At 40.0% G+C, this 21,812-nt stretch overlaps 3 protein-coding genes across 3 annotated transcripts in view; 1 reads left to right on the top strand and 2 right to left on the bottom strand.

Annotated features, from left to right (window-relative positions):
* Positions 1-112: 112 nt before the first annotated feature.
* On the bottom strand, positions 113-4,543 carry LOC101164398 (PRELI domain containing protein 3B). Its single transcript, XM_004070345.4, has 6 exons — positions 4,408-4,543; positions 2,764-2,932; positions 2,567-2,656; positions 2,225-2,295; positions 1,836-1,938; positions 113-1,744 (listed from the first exon to the last, which is right to left on the bottom strand). The coding sequence occupies exons 1-6, from the start codon at positions 4,437-4,439 to the stop codon at positions 1,628-1,630; spliced, it is 582 nt and encodes a 193-aa protein (XP_004070393.1). The 5' UTR covers positions 4,440-4,543; the 3' UTR covers positions 113-1,627.
* Positions 4,544-8,226: 3,683 nt separating this feature from the next.
* Positions 8,227-10,063, top strand: atp5f1e (ATP synthase F1 subunit epsilon). Its single transcript, XM_004070343.4, has 3 exons — positions 8,227-8,360; positions 8,578-8,699; positions 9,869-10,063. Coding segments are annotated over exons 1-3 (156 nt in total). The 5' UTR covers positions 8,227-8,328; the 3' UTR covers positions 9,871-10,063.
* Positions 10,054-21,812, bottom strand: part of LOC101172815 (piezo-type mechanosensitive ion channel component 2) — a 28,447-nt gene continuing 16,688 nt past the window's right edge. Inside the window, exons 28-50 of the mRNA XM_023956235.1 lie at positions 21,639-21,704; positions 21,324-21,436; positions 21,136-21,256; positions 20,963-21,034; positions 20,655-20,821; positions 19,721-19,917; positions 19,434-19,595; positions 18,706-19,008; positions 18,340-18,598; positions 17,100-17,288; positions 16,818-17,025; positions 16,561-16,693; positions 16,227-16,374; positions 15,934-16,148; positions 15,542-15,700; positions 15,295-15,442; positions 14,948-15,136; positions 14,736-14,828; positions 12,909-13,078; positions 12,290-12,406; positions 11,816-11,895; positions 11,200-11,425; positions 10,054-10,976 (exon numbers count right to left, since the gene is read on the bottom strand). Of these exons, the coding sequence (XP_023812003.1) occupies positions 10,724-10,976; positions 11,200-11,425; positions 11,816-11,895; positions 12,290-12,406; positions 12,909-13,078; positions 14,736-14,828; positions 14,948-15,136; positions 15,295-15,442; positions 15,542-15,700; positions 15,934-16,148; positions 16,227-16,374; positions 16,561-16,693; positions 16,818-17,025; positions 17,100-17,288; positions 18,340-18,598; positions 18,706-19,008; positions 19,434-19,595; positions 19,721-19,917; positions 20,655-20,821; positions 20,963-21,034; positions 21,136-21,256; positions 21,324-21,436; positions 21,639-21,704 (3,788 nt within the window). The 3' untranslated portion in view covers positions 10,054-10,723. The remainder of the gene's footprint in view (positions 10,977-11,199; positions 11,426-11,815; positions 11,896-12,289; positions 12,407-12,908; positions 13,079-14,735; positions 14,829-14,947; positions 15,137-15,294; positions 15,443-15,541; positions 15,701-15,933; positions 16,149-16,226; positions 16,375-16,560; positions 16,694-16,817; positions 17,026-17,099; positions 17,289-18,339; positions 18,599-18,705; positions 19,009-19,433; positions 19,596-19,720; positions 19,918-20,654; positions 20,822-20,962; positions 21,035-21,135; positions 21,257-21,323; positions 21,437-21,638; positions 21,705-21,812) is intronic.

Raw genomic sequence — 21,812 nt, 5'->3', positions numbered from 1 at the left:
TTGATTGCTTTATTTTTACAACTTGGCATGTTACTAAGTGTGGAAAGCCAAATTCTCAGCTAATTGCAAATATGAATGTGGGAGGAGTTAATAAAAGACCTTCAAGTCATTCTTAAAACAATGACATCTCTTTATTTTGAAACAATGCAGTGCTCATTCTGTTTTTGTTTACATTCTTGGAACGCACCACCATCAAGATACAAATATATTAATAGCCACAGTTGTTAAAAAGCTCAACAGAAAAACATCCCACTAGTTTGTTCAAACGTGACAGTGTGGACGTTGGACGGGACCACAGCGGATGTTTGTCTCGAACATTCCCATCAGGATAATCAGTTTTTCAAAAAGGTTGAACCGTCAACCGAGTGCTTTGGAAGACTCGCAATAGTGTCGAGCTCTAGAGTAACAAAATAAATGTTTGAAATGATCACACCACGATGTAAACTTCCTTCTGTACATGTGTTTGAAAAGCAAAGCCTTTAAAGACCTAACATCCTCCCTTTGGTTTTTGAGCAATCCATGCGGAGATCAAACCATGGGCAGCTGGGTAAAACCTGAGAGTGCTCCGAGACGGACGACAACACAAAGACACCTTCTGAAATGCAAAAAAACGCCTTCCAGTGTAATACAGAACAACACCTACATACAGGAAGATGAAACTACACATAGAAACTGGGTTAGGGAAGATTTTTGTAGCTCATGTTGGCACAAAGACACTGCACATAAAGCAGTGAAAACCCACACTTTTATTCTTTAAAACATGCTTGTGCCCTTCAAGAACTTTCTGCAACTTATGTACATGTGTGTTAAATAAGTTAAACATTCAAGTATGAACATACTTAAACCATAACAATTTAGTACACTACATAACACCGTAAACAAACATTGAAAAAACTTATTTTGTTTTAAATCAAAAACTAAACGAAGACCTTTGAAAGTGACGTCATCTGCTGAGCCACATGACAAAAGCTAGAAGCTATTGCACATGGACCTGCATCTGCCTCCATTTTCTTTAAATGGCTCAAATCCGGCCAAAGTTTCCCCTCTGCAGTGCTCTGTTCTGGATTGGTGTAGACTAGACCCAGCTCTTCAAGGAAAGCTGCACCCAGAGAACCAACATACTTCCACTCAAGCTGATGGATGCCATACTAGCTGAGATAAAGCACCAACAATCTGTTTCCAGTTCAATAAAGAAATGAGCACTTAAAGAAAAAAACGTGTGGTCCGCTCTAAAAGGCAAGAGTCCCCCATCTTTTAAAAGCAACTTCAATTTAGCTTTACGTAACAGGTCTTGAAATTATTACCGTAATGTTAAAGATTTAGATGAATGAGATGATGTGTAGGCACAGAGTGAATTAAAAAACAGGTTTTTCATAGACAGAATCCTGTGAGCTTTAAGTGCTGTCCAACGTCCCTTTGATCAACACAAAACTCCAAGTCACTGACCGACAGACGTGCTGAAGAGCTGCCGGTTCAAGCTGCTGAGGAAGGAGAGTTAACGGAAACACGGACCAAAAAGGGGGCTGGTTTTCAGGGCTGTTCTGGCAGAAGAGATGGGAAGTCCTCTTTGGGAGGAAACATCTGAGAAGTTCACTGATTGATGGAGTCATTTGAAAGAAAGCAGTCATCATTGGTCTGCAGCAGCTGCTGCCATGGGAACGCGCATGGAACCTCGAGCAGTGGCCGCCAGCTCCTCGATCTCTGTGTTCAACCGTCTGATGACCCACTCCATCGCCTCCCGGCCCTGACACAAAGAAAAATCATGGACATCAGTGACAAAATAAAAAACTAAAGGATGAATTATAGATATACATATATACTGTATATAGACTCACCTTGCTGGCATTAACAGAGATGGTATTCGCCATCAGACCCTCAAGGTAGTTGCTCAGACTGACACCCTTAACACTAATGAGAGCCTCTTGGGTCAGAACAGTCCTGAGTAAACACATTATACAAGTCCAAGTCAAACAAAGCTGAGTAAACAAAGATTTCCTGAACCTCCTTAACAATCTATTTCTATAAGTACATTAGCAAATTTGTATTTTCCTAATCATCCAGGACAATTCTGTCAATTCTATCAAGCAGAAGGTAGTAAAACACCTTCCACTTGATGGAAAAGAAACTAAGTCCAGCTAAGCAAATTTTCATCTACTACTTCATTGACCAAAGATGCTAAACATGAAACATTTGCATGTTGGACAAAACATCATAGTTTACTTACTTCTCTGGATCTTGTGGATGTGGTTTATACGTCAGCTTCTCATCCACAGATACCAGGTTGGTGAATGAAATCTGTATAGGATCATGAAAATGTTGATCAATCATATTCATAGATGATGTTTTTTATTGGTGTATGAAGAAAACATTTGCTTGAAAAGGGATAACTAAGTTGAATACTAACATCCTGGCCTGACATCTTTAAAAACAAAAGTGCAAATAGGATTCAATATTTAAACAAAAACATCCAATACTACCAGTAAAATGTAAATTTAATCTAAATTAAATATGCCAGAATAATAAACATTTTTAAAGATCTGTAGAAACATTTTTGAAAAATACTAACATTAGTTGATTGCAGCTCAAACGTTCTCTGGTTGGGGTCCACTACTGAATGTTCTTGAACATAAGTGCATGTTCTTGTGACCCCAATAATCTGCAAGGAGGGGGGGGAGAGACACATTTTACACAAAGCAAATAAACTCATCTTTATAAAAACAAAAGCATCCTTAGGATAAAGTCTTTTATATTAGTTCAACTTACAGATTTGGCTATAGCAGGGAGACCCCACTCTGTGCTGAGCAGTCTAGTGCTGTGTAGGCGTCCATCAGGGTCAACCTTTCTGTCCAGAACATCCACACCAAAAACACCGGGGTTCATGGGGTTGGGGTATTTCTGCATCGCGGCCTTGGTAACAGTCTCCCATGGGTGGCTGTTGAAACAATGAAATAGTATAATAGGATCAATGATTTAAGTAACTCTATAAAGTCAGACTCCGATCATCTTTTTTTCTATTTCAAAATTGTTGCCAGCGGTCTTTTAATTACGATAATGCCATTTTAAGCCAAAATACCAAAGACCTGTGTCATTTTCTAGGACATAGTTTCTGTAGAAGCATATTAGAAATTCTATTCTGAGTCTTGAGGGGGGGACTGTTGAGGCAAGCCTGCCCCGACTTCCAGTCACCTGTTTCCACCCTCTCCCATTAGCTTACAGCCCCTCATACTCCTGACCTAACATTACTGGTGTAACAAATACGCCAACCAATGTTGGAGCTATTCCAGCTGAACAGTTTGGAGCCAGATGTCAGCTCAGACGAGGAAAACAAAGACGTACATGGATCTATTTGCCTGCAAGTGGATGCATCAGAATGGAACGGAGCAGGAAGCTTGAGGCCCACCCGGTGCATTTTCTACAAGTGCACTCTTTGTCAGACAGCATGTTTTCATTTGCTCCCGATTCACAATAGTTTGAATGCAGAAAAACTCATAAATGCAATTTTGAGCTTAGTTTTCTTTATCATCAGAAAAATCACACACGAACATGTTAAAAACAGAAGAAAAAACAATTGTCATCAGAGTGGGTCTTTAACCTTAGCTATGTAAGGTATGACACAACATTTTAACCTTAAAATTGATTTTTTTTCTTTTAAGAATCTAAAAAATTTCAGAAGCAGATATGGTTTTAAAAAAATTAAAATAGAATAATAATAATAATGAGGGAAAAAGCAGCAGCCAACACGCAACAACAGCGCCCCCTAGCGCTCAGACTATTGACAGCCCGGGAGCTTACCAGGAAACTTCTAGAAATGAACAATAGCCAGGCTGCTTTTGTTCACCATTTTTCGGTGTTCGACATCGAAAAATCCGACAAAATGTAAACAATTCGCTTGGGTTTGGTAAATAACTCTCTACCACCGTAGAAGCAGTCTTTAGACAGTTACGTAATCAACATAACAGTCGTACAGAATTACGGAACTCTGGGATTCAGACTCCGTCCATAATTCACACGAATTTATCCCCTTTTTTTTAAGCAATTTTATGATACACCCAAAATACATAATAATAACAACTACATTTGTATTTTAATAAGAATAAAGTAACCAGCTGATGAACCTCAAAGTTAACTAGGCTAACCAACAACTTTACTGTAACAACAATGGATTTGAAAATAAACAAGGATCAGCGGAAAAAAAACCTGTGTGGAATTTCTGTTTTGTTTTGTCCAAGTAAAACTGGTGGTTTAAAACCAATTTATTCGTAATGGTAGCAGCTTAGAGCTAACCGCTGCGCCTGCAGAACACAGGGCAGGGAGGAAACCATCGAGTTACACAAGACGGGGAAAAAGTCAGCTACGTAACGATATGAAGAATACCAAACACATATCATCAGATGAAATAAAACTTACTTAAAAATGTGCTCTGACGCCCAGATCTTCATTTTATCCCCCCTGGTTTGTCGGTCACAGCACGGGAGCCGGTGACCTGATGACAGCGTGACCGGAATGAAGAAAAGACACCGGCGGAAGGAGGTACCTCTGGCCCCCCTAGTGGCAGTCTCGAGTATTGCAGTGCATCTAGAACATTTATTTATTTATTTATTTATTTATTTATTTATTTATTTATTTATGTATTTGTTTGTTTGTTTGTTTGTTTGTTTGTTTGTTTGTTTTTCTCTCCTTTTTTGTTATAATGTTCAATACGCTTTAATAATATTAACTTGTAGATTCATTAAACCATTTTCCAAATGTGGGAGTGTTCAAGTCTCATCCCATCTTGTTTTTAGAAGCTCACTCAGCTGTAATAAATTTGAAACTTTATTTTTAAATAAACTCTTTTTTAAATTGTCTTGTGATCCTTAAGAATCATTTTTATGTATGTGGCAACATGTGGCTTAAAATTTGTTATTCTTTTCCTTCTGCGTTTATTCCCACTAGATGGAACAAAGATATATTGTTTAAGTAAAGAAGCTATACAAAAAGGATTTTCCAAATATTCAATTTACTCTTGTTGGACAAGGATCTTTTCTCACATATGCACAAATGAGAAATTAACTGACAGAAACCAGGCAGACTGTTTAAGAAAGTGTTTTTGTATTTGCTGACACGCAAAATAGTCAGAATGTATAAAAGAATGCATACAATTTAAAAAAAGCTTTTCAGAATCAGAATTACTTTATTGATCCCACATGTGGGAAATTTGTTTGTTACGGTAGCAAATGATAGCATTGTAAACATAAGAGAGAAAAAAGAATAAGAATAAAATAAAGAACAAAAACAAAAAAAATGTAACATAAATGTAAACAATAAGGTGGTAAAATTAATAAACCTATTCACAGACAGTTCAGACAAAGAAATGTGCAAAACATACAAAAAAAGAAAAAATGTGCAAAGGTTGTCTGTTGCATTAAGAGTTATTGTACAGGGTTATTGTATATGGAAAGGATTTCCTGTATCTGGCAGTTTTGGAGTGGAGCTGTTTGAGCCTCCTAAAGAAGGAGCTTCGATGTATGTCCAGAACAGGGTGGAGAGGATGGTCTGGGTTTTCCATACTGGATAAGATCTTGTTCAGTGACCTACTCTCCATCACGGCTTCAAACGTAAACTGTTTGCAGCCAATGACAGAACCCGCCTTTTCTAATCAGCTTGTTCAGTCTGTTGGCGTCACTGACTGCAATGCTGCTTCCCCAGCAGACCACAGAGGAGAACAAGGTTCTGGCTACCACAGACTGGTAGAAGATCTCCAACAACTTGCTGCACACATTAAAGGACCTCAGCTTCCTTAGGAAGTAGAGTCTGCTGCAGGCCTTTTTGTACACAGCAGTACTGTGGCTCCTCTAGCTCAGTCTGCTGTCGATAGTCACTCCCAGGTATTTGTACTCCTCCACCACCTCCACATCCCTGCCCAGGAGGCTGAGAGGCTGCAAGACTGTCCCCTTCCTTCTGAAGTCGATCACTATCTCCCTGGTCTTGTCCACGTTGAGCAGCAGGTGATTCTCTCCAGCCCTCTCCACAAATCCGTCCACCAGCCTCCTGTACTCTTTCTACCGTCCATTGCTTATACACCCCACAACCACAGAGTCATCGGAGAATTTCTGTAAGTGGCATGACTCTGAGTTGTGCTGAAAATCTGAGGTGTACAAGGTGAACAGGAATGGAGAGAGCACTGTGCCCTGTGGAACTCCCACACCACTCAGCACCACATCAGACAGGACGCCGCCCAGTCGGACAAACTGTGGCCTGTCTGTCAGGTAGTCAGTGATCCAGGAGACAATGGACGCCCCAGCACTCATCAGCCGCAGCTTTTCACCCAGTAAAGAAGGCTGGATGGTGTTAAAGGCACTGGAGAAATCAAAGAAGGGGATTCTCACCATGCCTCCACCACCATCCAGGTGTGAGTGAGGGAGCTGCAGCAGGTGGATGACAGCATCATCCACTCCCAGGCGCGGCCGGTAGGCAAACTGCAGGGGGTCTAGAGAAGAGCTCACCAACGGTCTCACTTGAGGCAACACCAGCCTCCAGCCTCTCCAGCACCTTCATCACATGAGAAGTGAGGGCTACTGGACGGAAATCTGTGGGGTGAGATGAAGATGACTTCTTGGGTACAGGGACCAGGCAGGAGCTGAACCTATTGAAAAGCTCTCTCTTTGCTGCCTGATGGGTCTGCTTCTCCCCCCACATCCTGTGATCTTCTTCATTCCAGACCACACCGCTCTCATGTTGTCCTGCTGAAGTTTGGATTCCAGCTTCCCCCTGTAGGAATCTCTTCCATTTCTCAGCTGATCCCTAAGCTGGTGCTGCACCCTCTTCAGCTCCTCCCGGTCTCCAGACCTAAAGGCTCTCTTTTTCCTGTTCAGGAGGTTCTTTAGGTTACTGCTGATCCAGGGTTTGTTGTTTGGGAAGCATCGAACAGTTCGAGTAGGCACAAAAGACTCGACTTTTGTGGTGCAGTTCAAGTTTATTATTTTTGATTGCAGAATTCAACGTACCAGCAGTCACATTAAAGAATAAGGCTAAGTTTAAAAGGGAAAGAGTGGAAAAAAGAAGAGATTAATTAAACTGAACCAATCTTTGCATAGGAAAAAAGAACATAATCTAGTATTTAAATGCATTGATCAGAAGTCTTTTTCATAATTTTTGTATTTTTATTCCTGCAAAACAGCTTTTTTTAAAACAAGTTTATTTTCTCATTGATAAAAATTGATAAACACTTCTCCTTTTATTCGCTTAACTTCATTCCTATATGTTTTTTGCAACCATAAAGAAATTGTTTTGGAGTGGAAGTTGATAATTGATATTTAATAAGTTTGTGCTGAACATAAATTAAATCAGTACCTTGTAATTTGCAAAGAGTCTGTATTTTTGCAAGCATGCAAACCCTGTAACAGAGATTAGTAACAGCCAAAGTTACTTCAGAAGCTTTTACTAAAAAATGTACTCTTTAGAGTAACCCAATGTTACAGCAGCAAACATTTGCTTTACTTTAATAGATTGAAAATCAAATAACAGTACTCTTACCTAGATTCAATTTTCTAAATTCATTTAATTGCTTGTTTTACTAGTAAAAATTTGTTTGTTTTACTTGCAAAATGCAAAATAATTGGCAGATTCTATATTAAAAGTTATTATTAGCACTGGACATTAGAAAGGTTACTAACCAAAGCAAATAATTCCCCCAAGATAGCTTTACTTTACAACCACAATAATCTGATCAATAAACTTGTTGTTCAGTCAAGCAGCAGTGATGCATGGTGGCATTCAAACAACAATTATTTGGTACATAATAATGATCAGAACAGGGTGGGGGGAATTTGGGTAAATTTCTTTTTAATAAATGAAAGCAAATGATTAAATATTAGTCATTAATCATCAGTTTTTGCCCAATATTGTGCATTAGAAATATATAAACATCAGTGAAGACCTTTGTGCTCCCTATAATCTCATCGTTCCCTGTCATTGACACACAAATATTTTGTCTCAGGTGACCTTCATTGCTCACCTTTCTAGAGCCAACCTCCACCTTTCTAGATGTTTCTGTTCTCTGTTACGTCAGATTTAGTTCAGTTTATAAGTATTTGTCATCGTGTAAATATGGGCAACACATCTTTTTATCCCTCTGATTAATTGCATGGGGGAGGGGGTATTAATCTTTCTTTTGATTTTTAGTCAATACATTTCTGACTGAATGAAGTCTATCCCTCAATGACCAAAGGTGGCAGTAGTGATCCTTTCGGTGCAACAAACAGAAAGAAATCGGAAGAAGAAGAAGAAGAAGAAGGATGACGCCATCACGCATCCATCCGACCTGTCCTTGAAGCCGAGAAAAGCAAGATGGTCGCTTACTGGAGGCAGGCAGGCCTTAGGTTCGTAAATTTGGGAAAAATGTAAAATTAATGCTAAAATTTGGTAGTGTGTATAACGTGTTTGCTTTTTAGCACAGGCGTTTGCGGGAAAAACAGCGTCAGGCATGTTCTGTTAAATCCTTGACAAGCTTAAGTGATTACGGCCAATGATCCAAGCAGGGTGCCGCCATTCTGCATGAAAATACTCGTATCATTAAAATCACGTGTCCTTTTGCAGCTACATTCGCTTCTCCGCCATCTGCGCCAACGCGGTGCGGGCTGCAATGAAGCCGCAGTTCAAAGCCGAGGCAGTCAAGGCCGCGGAGGCGAGCGTCAAAGTCTCCAAACCCAAGACAACATGTAAGCTTTACGACCTTCATGGCGCTGTTTGTATGTCACATTCAGCCAAACACCTGAGCAGCATCTGATTCCTCATTCCAGATTATTCAAGTGAACATTATAATCTAATGTTTGTTTGTTTTTATCCAATAATGGCTGTTATCTCATGTTGTCAACTCGGTCAAATAACCTAAATTACTCTCTGTATTTTTGCTCATTGATGTTACTATTTTTGTTTTTATTTTATATTTAAGCATTTGTACAAAAAAAGTGGGGGGGGAAAGACCAGACAGGTTCAGGAGCAGCATGCGATCTAAATCCAGGCCTCCAGAGCTGCTGTTCTGCTGCTTTCAGATTTAACCTACTGATTACTTGGGTCAAGTGTGATCAATCCACCAAAAAGAAACTGGATTTGGACTCCACCAGCTGATCACATGACGCGCCCAGAGCGGAGTCCCTGATTGATTGACGTGATGGGTTGTCCTCGCCAAAGTTCAGATTTTTAACTCTGAATGGGCTGTAATGCTTCAGATTGCGTCTGGACATTGACAACACTGAAACTTGCGAATCACTTTCAGTGTGGATGCAGCTTTAGACGGCAGCCCTCAATGCCTGGATTTGGGCAGCCTAGAACTCTGTATGACTTCTAATTTGAACGGGACCAGATGGTTAGAAAACAAAACATGTTAAGTTGGAGCCCCATAGTGTAGAAATTACTTGTCATATTTTAGGTCATCAAATCCATTTTTTTCTGTAACGACTACTCCATGTTTTCCATTTTTTAGCCACATAAAGACTCTTGTAGTGGTTAAATATTCACATTTTTCTCACTAAACTTTTAGTGGTATATTCAAAGCACAGAATGATGGTGTTTTAGCTAAATTACTCCTGTCGTAATACTGGATTTATGCCTTGATCTTAAATTTTAGGAGAATTTACTGAACGGTGCAACAAACAGCCTGCCAGTTTTCAGACTGTTTTATGAACTTGTCCACGCAGCCAGTCTGTCCTTTTCCTCTTTATAATATAAAAAAATGACACGCTGTGTTAAGGTAACATGTTCAAAAAAGGCAATTAACAGTTTTTTAGAGCTTAGATGTTTTAAAGTGCTTGTGCAGAGCAGCTTAACACTAAGCCTGTTGCAAAATTCATTTTTTATGTTTAATATTTCTTCCCCTTTTTCCTGCCAGGATCCAAAACTGTGTACTACATAGTTCTCCTGAACTTGGGAGGTGCTGCTTGGAGGAGAGTGGAGAGCTGGATGTCATCAAGATGGCTTGGTTGAAGACTGGGGATCTAAATAAAAGTGTTTTCCTTTTTTCATTTATAAACTGAATAAACATGAATAAATATGAAATGGGCATTTTTCTGTCCCCCCCCCCCCCCCCCACTTCGTTATTAATGAAATGAATCTTCGTGGAAAGAGCCACTAAAGCCTTATGTTTCTTTGACTGTTACATCTTTATTGGATTGAGAGTCCTGCTGGAACCATTGTGGTCAGTCAGCTAGAGGCAGAGTACGACCTTTAAGTGGCATTGTTCAGTCAATTAAAAATCAAAACAATGGAGCATTTAACTTGTATTTATTCAAATAAACTCAGTCTGGCAGTCTACACAGAGACGTAGAGAAACGTGGTATTTTACTGACGTGTGGAAAGCCGTTCATTCCTCTCAACATCTAAAGCATTGCTGATACCAGTACAAATCCAAAATTATTAGAAAATCATGCATCACACAGAAAACAGAAGCATTTCTATACATTTGGACTTCTTCATATGTGGTTAAAACACTTCAAAGTTGTTATAATGCCTTCAGGAGAACTATTTGTCTCTAAATTGGAAAACAGACTAAATGCACCAGGAATATGCTGAATTGAACACAAGTATTTTTTTTCCATGTAATTAAAACTAATGTCCACTTTTTATGAGACTTAAAAGGAGTCTTTCAGAAAGTCCAATTTTCAGTATTTTATTTGGTCTTACTTTATGTTAACCTGCATTATAATTGAATGACAAGTCACCTGAAGAGTGTGTGTGCTGATTGGCCCTAACTGTCCTTTTCTCTGGTCATCTTTATCATGGTTTCTGGTGATCTGTAGAGGAAGATGAGTTTCTCAAACAGAGTCTCTTCCAGCTCCATCTCGCCAGTCTCACGCACCACAAAGATGTCTGTGCAGAGTTTCAGGACTCTGTCCACACATGGCAGCTCCTCAAACATGATGGACCGAGATATCCCATTGAAGAATTCTCTGACAAACTTCCCGATGACCAGCACCACTGACATGTAGAGCCCCACGATGCTGTGGAGAAGGGGAGCAGCATGAGTTGGATTGAGTTTGAAGCATTTAGACTTTAAAATATAACTCTAGATTGCATTGCAGAGCATCTAAAATGTAATCTTTAGGGTGAAACCTTTACGTGCTTGCACAGAAAACAGCAGCAGCACAAGTTAAACGACAAAAAAATGAACCCTGGAGCTGCTTTTAAAAGAACTAAAGAGTTTGTGGTTGTCTTGTTACTTACCCATGTCCAGCCAAAAAGCCCAGACTGGAAGGGCTGACTTTATCGTTGAACACCACAATCTCAATGCTGTGACATTTGGGCTCGGAGGAGGTGAGAACTGGAGAACACTCCTCCACCACCCACCACTGGTCTGCCTCTTTGTCTGAGGCTCCGCTGGCCTGCTGTAGTTTTATCGACATGGGCCTAAAGAACGCCAGCGCCTGCAGGTCTGGACGATCGGACTGCTCTGAGAAGAGACAATTGAAAAGCAAATGCAAGTTCTAATAAAATTTCTTAGGCCTTTAAAACAAACAGTTCTTGACCAGTGAGTTATATTAATCAAACCCATTAACTCCTTAAAAATGAGAAAGTACAGAATCACTTACATCAACTCACATAACTCCATGCAAACTTAAGTCAGAGAGAAACTTCTACAAAAATCGCTTTAAAGACTATAGACAAAAGTTAGCACAGATTTGTGGTTAGAAGAAGCAGTTTGAGTCAAGTAAAATCTATTTAGTTTAGAGATTGAACACATTTCTTTACAAATGGGGATTCTGTAGAATTAGTTTATATTTATTTATAACAAATTACAAAACAAACTATAACAAAAATGAGCATTTAAAAAAATACTAACCAACTGTCATCCTGGTTGCCATTTTGGACTCCTGTCCTTTTGGACCCCTTAAATACTTGGGCAGGAGAGAATGAATGATCCTGTAGTGACAAAGAACAACACATTTTATTTAAAAACTAGACAATTACATCAATAACATTTTTATGGGTTTTTTCCCCCAATATATATCTACCATTAGTTTTGAAAAAAATATTTTTACCTCTAACTTTGAAAAAAAGGCCTGACAGAATAATGATTCAATAACTGTGTTGTTGAAAAAAATGAAACATTACTGGCACAGTAGCCTAAACTAAACTGTGCTGTCATGTTATAGACATTTGCATTAATTATGTTCACTTCTCAGTTTAGAAAAGGGAAGAGGAGTTGCAGCTTTGCGTGCATGACAACAGTTTTGCACTAAACTGAAATGCCCAAGGAGATAAACTTTGAAAAATCAACTCAAAGGACACCAAGTTTGTGTCATGGCAGACTCACACTGGTTTGCTGCTGTTGCCTTTGAGCATGCTCACTATTCCATCCTTCAGGGCCTTATCGTTGAACTTCACAGTGTGTTCTCCAACTGCCTCCACATTCATAGATATGGATGCATTCCTGCAGACAAAAGCGCATTATGTCTCTGTAAATTAACACCATTTGACATTCTGACCTCAGCTTTTCAGTTTCAAATGTTTAGAAAAAAAATTCTGATGTTAACGTTAAAGTTGATTTAAAATCTGGCATGTGAAAGGATGTTACCTCTTTGACGGTGTTCCTTTATTTGTGCCTTGTAGCGCCCATTCAGAATCTTAAACAACTTGAAACCAAATGTGACATGGCAACTGTGTACATTTCTCTTTTCTTTTGTGAGAAGGTTTGGTGCTTTTGATCACACAGAGCATTGTTAAAACATCCCCTTTTTCAGTTTTTTTTCTCATTAATCAGTTCATTCCTAAAGAAAATTAATACAACTAAAAACGGAAAATGTCCCATTGAAAAACAAAAAAAACAGGAACCCTATGCTGCAAAGCAATAGTGCCAAGCATTAAGTGATGCTGTCTCTCTGTTAGCTCACTGGCAGCAGCTCAAATCACACACAAAAAATCCCCAGTCTGACCTGAGCAGCATCCAGCGAAAGGACATGTACAGGTGAGAAGAGATGCTGAGTTCCTCTATCATGGCGGCTCGACTGGCAGGGCTGATGCTCCACAGCAGACTGGCATCGCTTTTGATTTTAGCAACAATAATATCTTCAGCTTCATAGTTCATCAGGAACTGCATGGCAGACTGGAGGAGGAAAAGTGAACTTCGTTTGGTTTTTAGATAACAGAAAACTGTTTACAACCTTGACTCTGTGCTTTTTTGGGGATTTGTGTCCTTAAGTTTTGGGCTGGCTGTGGTGCAGCGGTAGGGCAGTCGACCCAGGATCCTAAGTTTGCAGGTTCAATTCCCGCCTTGCACACCAATGTGTCAAAGTGTCCTTGGGCAAGACACCGAACCCCACCTTGCCTCCGGTGGTAGGTTGACACCAGTGCTTGGCAGCGGAGCCAGCACCAGTGTGTGAATGTGAGTTTGACTGGGTAAATGGGTCTGTGACTGTAAAGCACCTTGGGCCTTGTAGGTAGAAAAGTGCTATATAAGTATACGCCATTTAAGTTAAAATCATTGCCTGTGTCTGTTTGGACATGAAATATTCATTTTACACTCACGCACAGGCTGCAGGCCTTGCCTGAATTATCATCCATCCCCACAGTGCTTGCTACAAAGCAAATCAAAGGCAGAAACACAAAACATCCTATTTGCAAGTGTTTAGATTTTGAGTTTTTACTAAATGGTGAGTAACTCCACATTTTAAGTGAATCTGCAATAAATTCCGGCCCTTTTTCATGACACAAATGTCACAAGACTAAATCCTCCTTTCAGCACTGACTGGCATTTTTGGGGGGAAAAATGTGTTTCCTAAAAAATTGTTTTTTTTTTCAGATAGGAGGTTTTGTTTTTTGGTAATTGAAGGATATTTTCGCTAATATATCAGTTTTTTATTTTTCAAATTCTGAAGAACAGGCAGTGATATTATCTTTGTTTGGTGAAACCAGACAGCCAAACTTTGCATCTTTAAAAAAAAATTATTCATTTTTAAAAGGGTAATGCTGAAAACTGTATTCAGGAGAAGAAACTTTATTAATTACTGCAGGGAAATTTGTTCTCTGCATTATCAGAGGACAAGGCAATTCACCACAACACTCACATGAAGACAGTTTGTCAAATTCAGTAGTTCAATTATGTCTATTAAAACTGCCAAAGAGTTCATAATTTTACTGGCACAAAAACAAATGTACCTTTTTTATCTGTTTATGTCATCTGGGGGACTTTATTGACCATATTTTCCACATGGTTACTCTGAGCCTCTATAGCATTTCCAGCCCAGCAGATGGTGCAATACTCTCAAAATCTAAGTCAAATAATTCAAGTAATTGTTGACATTCAATTGCTGACATTTCTTTAGAAAATACATTCTTTGCTGTACTTTGGTGCCAATACCGTCAAAGCAAGAACTCCATGTCAGGGTTTTCTGAGGATTCTGATTAACGTATTTACACATTTTTATTGACTTATTTCTCTCCATGGATGGGGATGGGTGAGAATGAACTCTTCTTCATAAAGTCTGTGAGCATTTCTTTGGTTTTGATGCGTTCAATGTCAATTTGATTAACGAACAAGTCTGGGCCCCGCTCTTCTTCCTCATTGTGAGCCAGGCCATGATAAAACCTTGTCGCTCTGATGCTTTACATCTTTCTTTGATGTAAACAAGATTATCATGTACACCTGGTAATATTTTGTCACATAAATGATTCTATGAAAAAGCACCAACTTTTATGTCTCATCCTGTGGTATACATCAAGAATGTTGGGAACTAATTTATAGAGGACAGAAAACATCTTACCGGATGAGTAGCATAAACTTTGGTGAGTCTGTTGAATCCGGCTTCTGTATACGCAACTAAGTTCTGCTCCTGTGCACTCATAGTAAACAGAGGCTGTGGAAAGGCAGAGATCCGGTAAAAACATGGAGGTTTATCAAAATCAAAAAAAGAAAGCTGCTGCCCAGTCACACTAGACAGACATCAACAAATTCATGAGCACAGTCCACTCTGACCTCATAACCTGCAATGCTCAGCTGAATGGAGACTTCCACCGGCTGGTTTGTCACTCCAGCTGCTGATTGGACGAGAGACATGAAGAGCAGCGGGAACCAGATGATGCTGATGAGAGCAAAAATGATGAACCCTCCCATCCCATATTTGACCACTTTCTTCTTCTTTTGTCCAGGTGGGTGGGGGTATTTCTGAAGGAATTCCAAATAAGTGTAAATATTCTAAATGTATTTTATTTGGTGAACACATTTGATAAAGTGGGTTATGCATCAGATCAGAGGTCATTTCCCTCCAAGTGAGAACATTTGAAAACAAAACTGTGTGCAGTGCAGCACATACTGTCACCTACTTTCTCAGACTCCCTCCAGCATTTGAGCACAAATATGTTTGCATAGATATCTTCAACACAAATCCAGCTGGAGAGGGACAGAGTTGTGTCAGTCCAAACCCAATCCATCACTGCTCTGAGCTCGGTCAGGAAAGGAACCATCCGGAATCTGAAACAAGAGGGCAGGGTTATCCAAACAAGTTTGAAAAAGAGAGGAAGCATATGCGTGATTCAACACAAGTCTGGAAGGCTGTAACTGTTATTGTACCCTTGGAAAAGAAAGAGGTTCAGGTAGTTATAGTTCTTTGTGAGAAAGTTGCCCAGAATGCGGTTGGGGTAGCCACATTTGATCTGGTAGGCAGAGAGGCCAAAGTAGATGCACTTTACAAAGTACCACAGCTGAGCAATAGGGTTCCTGTTAAACCTCCTGAAAAAAAGAGGAGCAATGGAGACACAGATCAGTTATGTACATGTTGCTGTCCACAGTTTAAACACCTGTTTGTGCTCAAATTGGGCCAAATATATGCAGTTAGTTTTAAAGAAAAGAAAGGATAAGACTAAGGCTATCCAGAGAATAAGGATATATTTAAGGTTTAACCATATATGCCTGCATTCATAACTTTTGAAACCAGGTTTGTTTGTTTTTCTACAAATTCTGACCTTTCTGTGACACCGGGAAGAATGAAGAACATCCAAAAGTGGATGCCAAACACCAGCACCACCTGGAAAACACACTTTCCCAGCAGCGACTTCTTCAGATACAGGGCCCGGTCCACAATCATGGTACCAAACTGCATGAGCAACATGACTAAAAAGGCCTCTGGGACCTGATCTTCTGACAGAGACTCTGTGATGTCAGCGACAGCAGAGTATTTCTAAAAAAGAAACAACAAGAGGCCTTGTGTGAGGATACTATTGTAGTTTGCTGTGGTGCATGTGCAGATTTGGCTTACCCCAAAAGCCCAGTATCCATAAATAGTAACAATAAAGTTGACCACGTCAATGAGGAACATGAGAGCGTAGACATCACACACAGGACTGTACTCTGGATGGATGATGTCATAGAAAAACTGTCTTATGGGCAGGTATATGTGAAGAGCTCTGCAGAAAGATGTCAGAAAAGAGCCGTCATGGCACAGATCCCATCTGTCTGACCACAAGAAAACTTCATTTTCTGAGACATGAGAAGCAAAAATGCTTTCAGACCAGTTGGATTTGAGTAACCATATATTTTTCTACGCAATGAAAGAGTAAAGACATCAGTCTAAAGGGAAATAAAAAACGCACACTTCTATGATGGCAGCTTTGGCTTGAAGCATCCTCTCTTTGATCTGCTGTCTGATTCTTTGTTTTCTGGTCAGAGGAATCGTGTTCCGCTGTCTTCTCTTCTTCTTGCTGTGCAGTTTCTTTGGCTTTTCCTCTCCAGTAGCACAAAAGACAAATATACATTACCTACATTTAGCCATGCAAGTTATAAATACTAAAAAAATCCACTCAAAAAAGGAAAAGAGAAGACAACAGAGGAAGAGTTTCAGCATTCTTACCGAAAGATTCTGAGGAGCAGCCTGTTTTTTGTCTGCAGAATATGGAGGTTGTAGAGGCCTGGAGAGGAAGGAACTTCAGTCGGCGTCGAGGTTTCTCTGCACTGCCTATCTTATCTGCTCCTGTCATTTTCTTCTTATCCACTTTCTTCTTCAGCTTTTTGAAGAAATCTGGCATTTCAACCTCTTTGTTGTCCCACAGCCCGTGGCACTGTACATTAAAGTTAAAGATCAAACTTAAGAATACTAAGGAGAAAGCTCTTATTGGGAAGTTTTCATGCTTACCTTTAGAATTGAACGGTGGAAGAACAAAGCAAGCAGCTGGATGAGATCAAACAGGACATAACCATCTTTTTTCTCCACCCCAATGATGTTGGGTAAGGCGAAAGGACGCTCAGCATTGATGCCTCGGTAAGCAGAGGTAGTCCAGGGGAAGAAACCAAACTGGAAAAAGTACTTCACCACGACAGTCAACTTGACAAAGAGAGAAGACACATTTCTGCAGGTTAAAAGCCTCATAAACACATCACAACATAATTCACAAATCCTTTTTTGCTAAATGTACCATCTTTCAAAAATGAAAAAACAAACAAAATTCATTGTAATTTGTGCATTAAATTAATAATTTCTTTTTAAAAAGGCTTTTAAAAGGCTTCACGGTGGAGCAGTGGATGACACTCTCGCCTCACAGCAAAAAGTCTCTTGTTTGAATCCCGGCTGGGACCTTTCTGTGTGGCGTTTGCATGTTCTCTTTGTGCATACGTGGGTTTTTCTGGGAACTTCAGCTTCCTCCCACAGTCTAAAAAGATGCTTCAAAGGTTAATTGATTACTCTAAAGTCTTCATAGATGTGGATGTGTGATTTTGTGCCCTGCGCTAGACTGGCAATCTGTCCAGGGTGTACCTCGCCTTCGCCCAAGTAGCCAGGACAGGCCCAATCAACCCTGTGATCCCAAAAATGATTCAGCGGGTTAATGGATAAATGAATGGGATTTTTTTTCAAAAACTTAGGTTTACACCAAGCCCCCCATCTTCTGTACGAAATTCTGATGCAAGCCAGTAATGACCAAATGTTGCAGTTCCTTCAAAGACCACTGGAGACGGATTGCACAAGGGAGCAAACATCTTTAAGTCCATTTTTCCACCCACAATAAACCTATGTGCATTCTGTCTAAATCTTTATTTACTATTCATGAAGATTCTGAGGGAGTAATTTTTTTTAATCTGCTGATTTGATTTCATTAAAACTCAAAAATGTGGATTTTAGGTGCAAGACTTTTAATTAGCAGGCGGGTCAACCAAGAGCATCATACTTTGCTTTATCTCGCCCATTTGTTGTTTTCGGAACTCTATTGACAAGGGGAAGGTATGTCCTCCTCAGCTCATGCTTTATTTTCACCGTGCAAAATGTAATGGGGGGACGTAATCCGTCAAATGTATTTTATGTTTATGGTTTCATAAACAATAATCACTTAGCTACTCAGAGGAAGAGAGTAAAATATTTTAGCAGGAGTTAGAAAACCTACCTCTGTGTAGATTATAGCTGTCATCCAGAAGCGCTTAGTTGGCCGGGGGACAGACAACATGGCCCAGAGGAATATGAGGACCGGCAGGATGAGGGAGAGGAACGACGCTGACACAATGTGGTTGAGGATGATGACAAAGTAGCAGAGCATCTCTGACTTTGACACCATGGTGTTGTAGAGGGCAAATAGCAGCTTCAACGGCCTCGGCAACGTCACAAAAAACTTATCTGACGCTGAGATCTCCTCATTTTCAAACATACTTCATTTAGAACAGACAGGGGGAGGGAGTCAAACAAAAATTGGGTTACACATTTTTACAGGTAAATGTTCCGACCTTGTTTTCAAATGTTTGCAGGGTCTACTAACTTGTTGAGCAGCAGCTCGCTGGCAGTGAGGTTCCTCGTTTCCTGACTTAAAGGTCTGGAAGACTCTGAGAGTTCAATGCTTCTCTCTCCATCACTTTCTCTGTGATCCACTGAGCCGCAGTCTGCATATTTGTAGGATTTATCAGTCTCTGCAGGCTGTAATGTGTCATCCTGCTCATCACTTTCCAACTGTGATTGCTCTTGTAGGTTATGTTCCTCTTCTTCAGCATCCCGCTCAGATTTCCTGTCATCTTCTACATCTTCTCTGTCATCCTCTTCAGCTGAACAGGCATCTTCTTCAAGGCTTGGAAAGAAATGTAATTAAAAGTTTTAAAATCCATGCAATAAAATAGTCAGACTTTACAGCAGTGCTTGATATCTGAGCATGAATACATTTAAAACTTGTAAATTTGCTCAAAGAAATAAACAAAAGGAATTTTAAAAACCTCATTACAAATGACACCTTTTGTGATTACAGTGCCTTTTAGATTGTCCATTTCTTGGAAGGTTTATGAATACATCTACCTATAACAATCTGACCAAAATTCAGAAAAGAGCAAAATGTTGTGCCAAAAAGTTGTCTTCTTGCTTTGCAGTTTAAAACACTCATGTTGACAGTTAAGATTTGAATGACAGAGTTAAACTAAACCCCTTAAGAGTTCCCCCATTGATGGATACTTTCCTAACCCTAACCTAAACCCTAAACTTCCAAATACTCTGGTCCTTCACCTTTGTGACAGTTCATCTGCCTCAAAGGAGGTCAGCTCAATCTTTGCCTCTTTCAGGAGCCTTCGTCTGAGCTGGTTTCCAGAGGGGGGAGCATCAGGAGGTTCATCCAGCTCCTCCTGTGTTGGCTGCCGTGAAACCAGCAAGGTCTCATCTGTCATACAGCTGAATGTGAGCGGGAGGGAGAGAGTGGTACAAATGAGAAAAAAATCAATACAACCAAACAAACATAAGAGGGAGTATCCACCATGAACTCAGTCTAGTTTAGGCTTTGCTTCATTATTCAATACCTGGAAAAGCTACTCCCCCAGGACATTTTGGAGGCTTGACTCTTGAGCCTAGCATAGGCATGTTGTGAAGAGGAGGCACCAGGTGGAGAACAGGGAGGTGCTGGGGTATCCAGACCATCCAGGGAACACATGGTGTTCTGACGGGATATCCAATTTTCATAAAACTGCTTCACACTCTCCTGACTGACTTCTTTGCCCTGCAGAACCAAGGAGAGGTTTTAAAAAAGGTAAATACTTCTCTCAGAAGTACCACTATGGGATGCTGGTAGAATATCAGGGGTGGCAAGTCTGGGTGTGATGAGAGTTTGGGTAGTCATATAATGTCATAAAAACCCATCCTATCATTATATCAGTTTGTTCTCCTTTGATCTATTTGATATGTCTTACAGGCTTTATGTTGAATGTACACTTCCCTTGCATTTACCGGGCTTGGGACAGGCACAAGCAGGACACTGGTTTGTGCCTTGTTGAAGCTGCATTTCTTTTTTTTTCTTTATATTTCTGTCTATTTGTTCATCTGTCTGTCTGTCTGTCAATCCTTACTTTTTTTTGTCTTTTATCTTATCTTTTTGTTTTTTTCTACACGTTCTCACCTTACCTTGTCATGTATGGACGCAGGGGTAGGAAGCCTCCCCCCCACGTCACATACTGACGCTTTGGGTGAGCCCAACTCATTGTTTTTCGACGTGCCGAAAATAAAAGATCCCAAACGCTGCTATTGATTTACACTTCCAGCCCAAAAAAATAATTTTACTTTCCTTTTTGTTTTATATGCCAGTTTATTAGCATTTGGGGGGGGGGGGGGGGGGGGCATTGCCCATGCCTATAACCGGCCTTGGAGGACTCACACATAGCTCTTTTAATGGTTTCTGTGCTTTTAAAGAGTGCGCAAATCACTGATCGTCAATCGTTTTCATGGCTTTTTTATCCTCACCTTCTTTTGCTGCTGGTGGAGTAACGCTCGCTCAAAGCGCAGAACTTTGGAAATATCCAGGTTGTCTTTGCAGAAAGAGTTCAAACCGTCCGTCAGGTCATCGAGTAGAGACTGAAGAAACACCCAGCCGAACTTTACAGTGTTAATGATACGTTGCACAATGTTTTCTGTCAGAAAAAGACACACAAACAGGTAAATGATATGCATTCTATGTCTGCTTGTTTGAATAAATCAAACTATGTACTTTCTATTTCATTTAATCTTTATTAGGTTTACACCTGCAAAGACTAATTCATTTGTGTTTTTACCTTTTCCCTCTTCCTCCAACCCAACAGTGCTTTCCTCCAGTTCATCCTCGCTAGAGTCAGCTCTTTCAATTCCTTGGTGATAAAAGATTTTGTTGTCACTTTGATTTATATGAACCTGATAACTGGCTGCAGATGCAGATAGGAAGCTGCTGTAAATATTTGCTGTTTCTTACCCTGCTGCCTCTGCAGCTCTCTCTTTGCTCTCTTTCTCTCTTCTTTCTTTTGTTTTTTTTTCTCCTTCCTCAGATCCTTCAGGGCACTTTTAGAGCTGGTGACCCAGGCGTTGTAGGCCAGCTGCAGCAGGAGAGTTGGATATGTGACTCACAGAACTCTTTTAAAGACGTTTTTTATATCTCCGTACCTGGAAAGCAGATTTCTTCTTTGGTGGTTCTTCCTCTTCTTTCTTCTCTGTAGTTTCTTCCTCTTCTTCTTCACTGTCACTCTCAAATAAGTGGTAGCCACAATTGTTTTCCACTGTGTGAAAGAGTCAGAAACTACTGGTGATCCACACTGTAACCAATATGCTCCCCTAAATGAAAGCTGATCCACAACTTCTGCACAGCAACAATCATTAAAAAAAAATTAAATAAAATGATAATTCAGTGTTTGCTTTTAATGAAAACTTTTTAGGTCTGGCAGAAAGAATTTAGTAAACAAGCAATCAAAAACAGCTTACCTCCAGGCTGAGAAACCCAAGGCTTCCACCATTTTCCTGCATCTTTCTTTGCCTTTTCATCTTTATCTGGGAAACAGAAGTTTATTCAGTTTATTTCTTAAAAATCTTCAAACTAACTTCGCGATTGATGAGCTCTGATGAGAAACAAACTTGTTACTACTAGGAGGTGTATGG

Source organism: Oryzias latipes, chromosome 7 (genome assembly GCF_002234675.1).
Source record: "Oryzias latipes chromosome 7, ASM223467v1".
Classification (NCBI taxonomy): Eukaryota; Metazoa; Chordata; class Actinopteri; order Beloniformes; family Adrianichthyidae; genus Oryzias; species Oryzias latipes.
The sequence above is the reverse complement of the archived record's forward strand: the minus strand, read 5'-3'. Positions and strand labels throughout refer to the sequence as shown.

What these genes read in the sequence shown, in the direction of transcription:
- atp5f1e (XM_004070343.4), top strand. Translation starts at nt 8,329, where the DNA reads ATGGTCGCTTACTGGAGGCAGGCAGGCCTTAG. An exon ending in TGGAGGCAGGCAGGCCTTAG is followed by an intron (nt 8,361 to 8,577) that starts GTTCGTAAATTT and finishes GTCCTTTTGCAG; the next exon opens with CTACATTCGCTTCTCCGCCA.
- LOC101164398 (XM_004070345.4), bottom strand. Translation starts at nt 4,439, where the DNA reads ATGAAGATCTGGGCGTCAGAGCACATTTTTAA. An exon ending in GCGTCAGAGCACATTTTTAA is followed by an intron (nt 2,933 to 4,407) that starts GTAAGTTTTATT and finishes TTGTTTCAACAG; the next exon opens with CCACCCATGGGAGACTGTTA. An exon ending in CATCCACAAGATCCAGAGAA is followed by an intron (nt 1,939 to 2,224) that starts GTAAGTAAACTA and finishes GTGTTTACTCAG; the next exon opens with GACTGTTCTGACCCAAGAGG.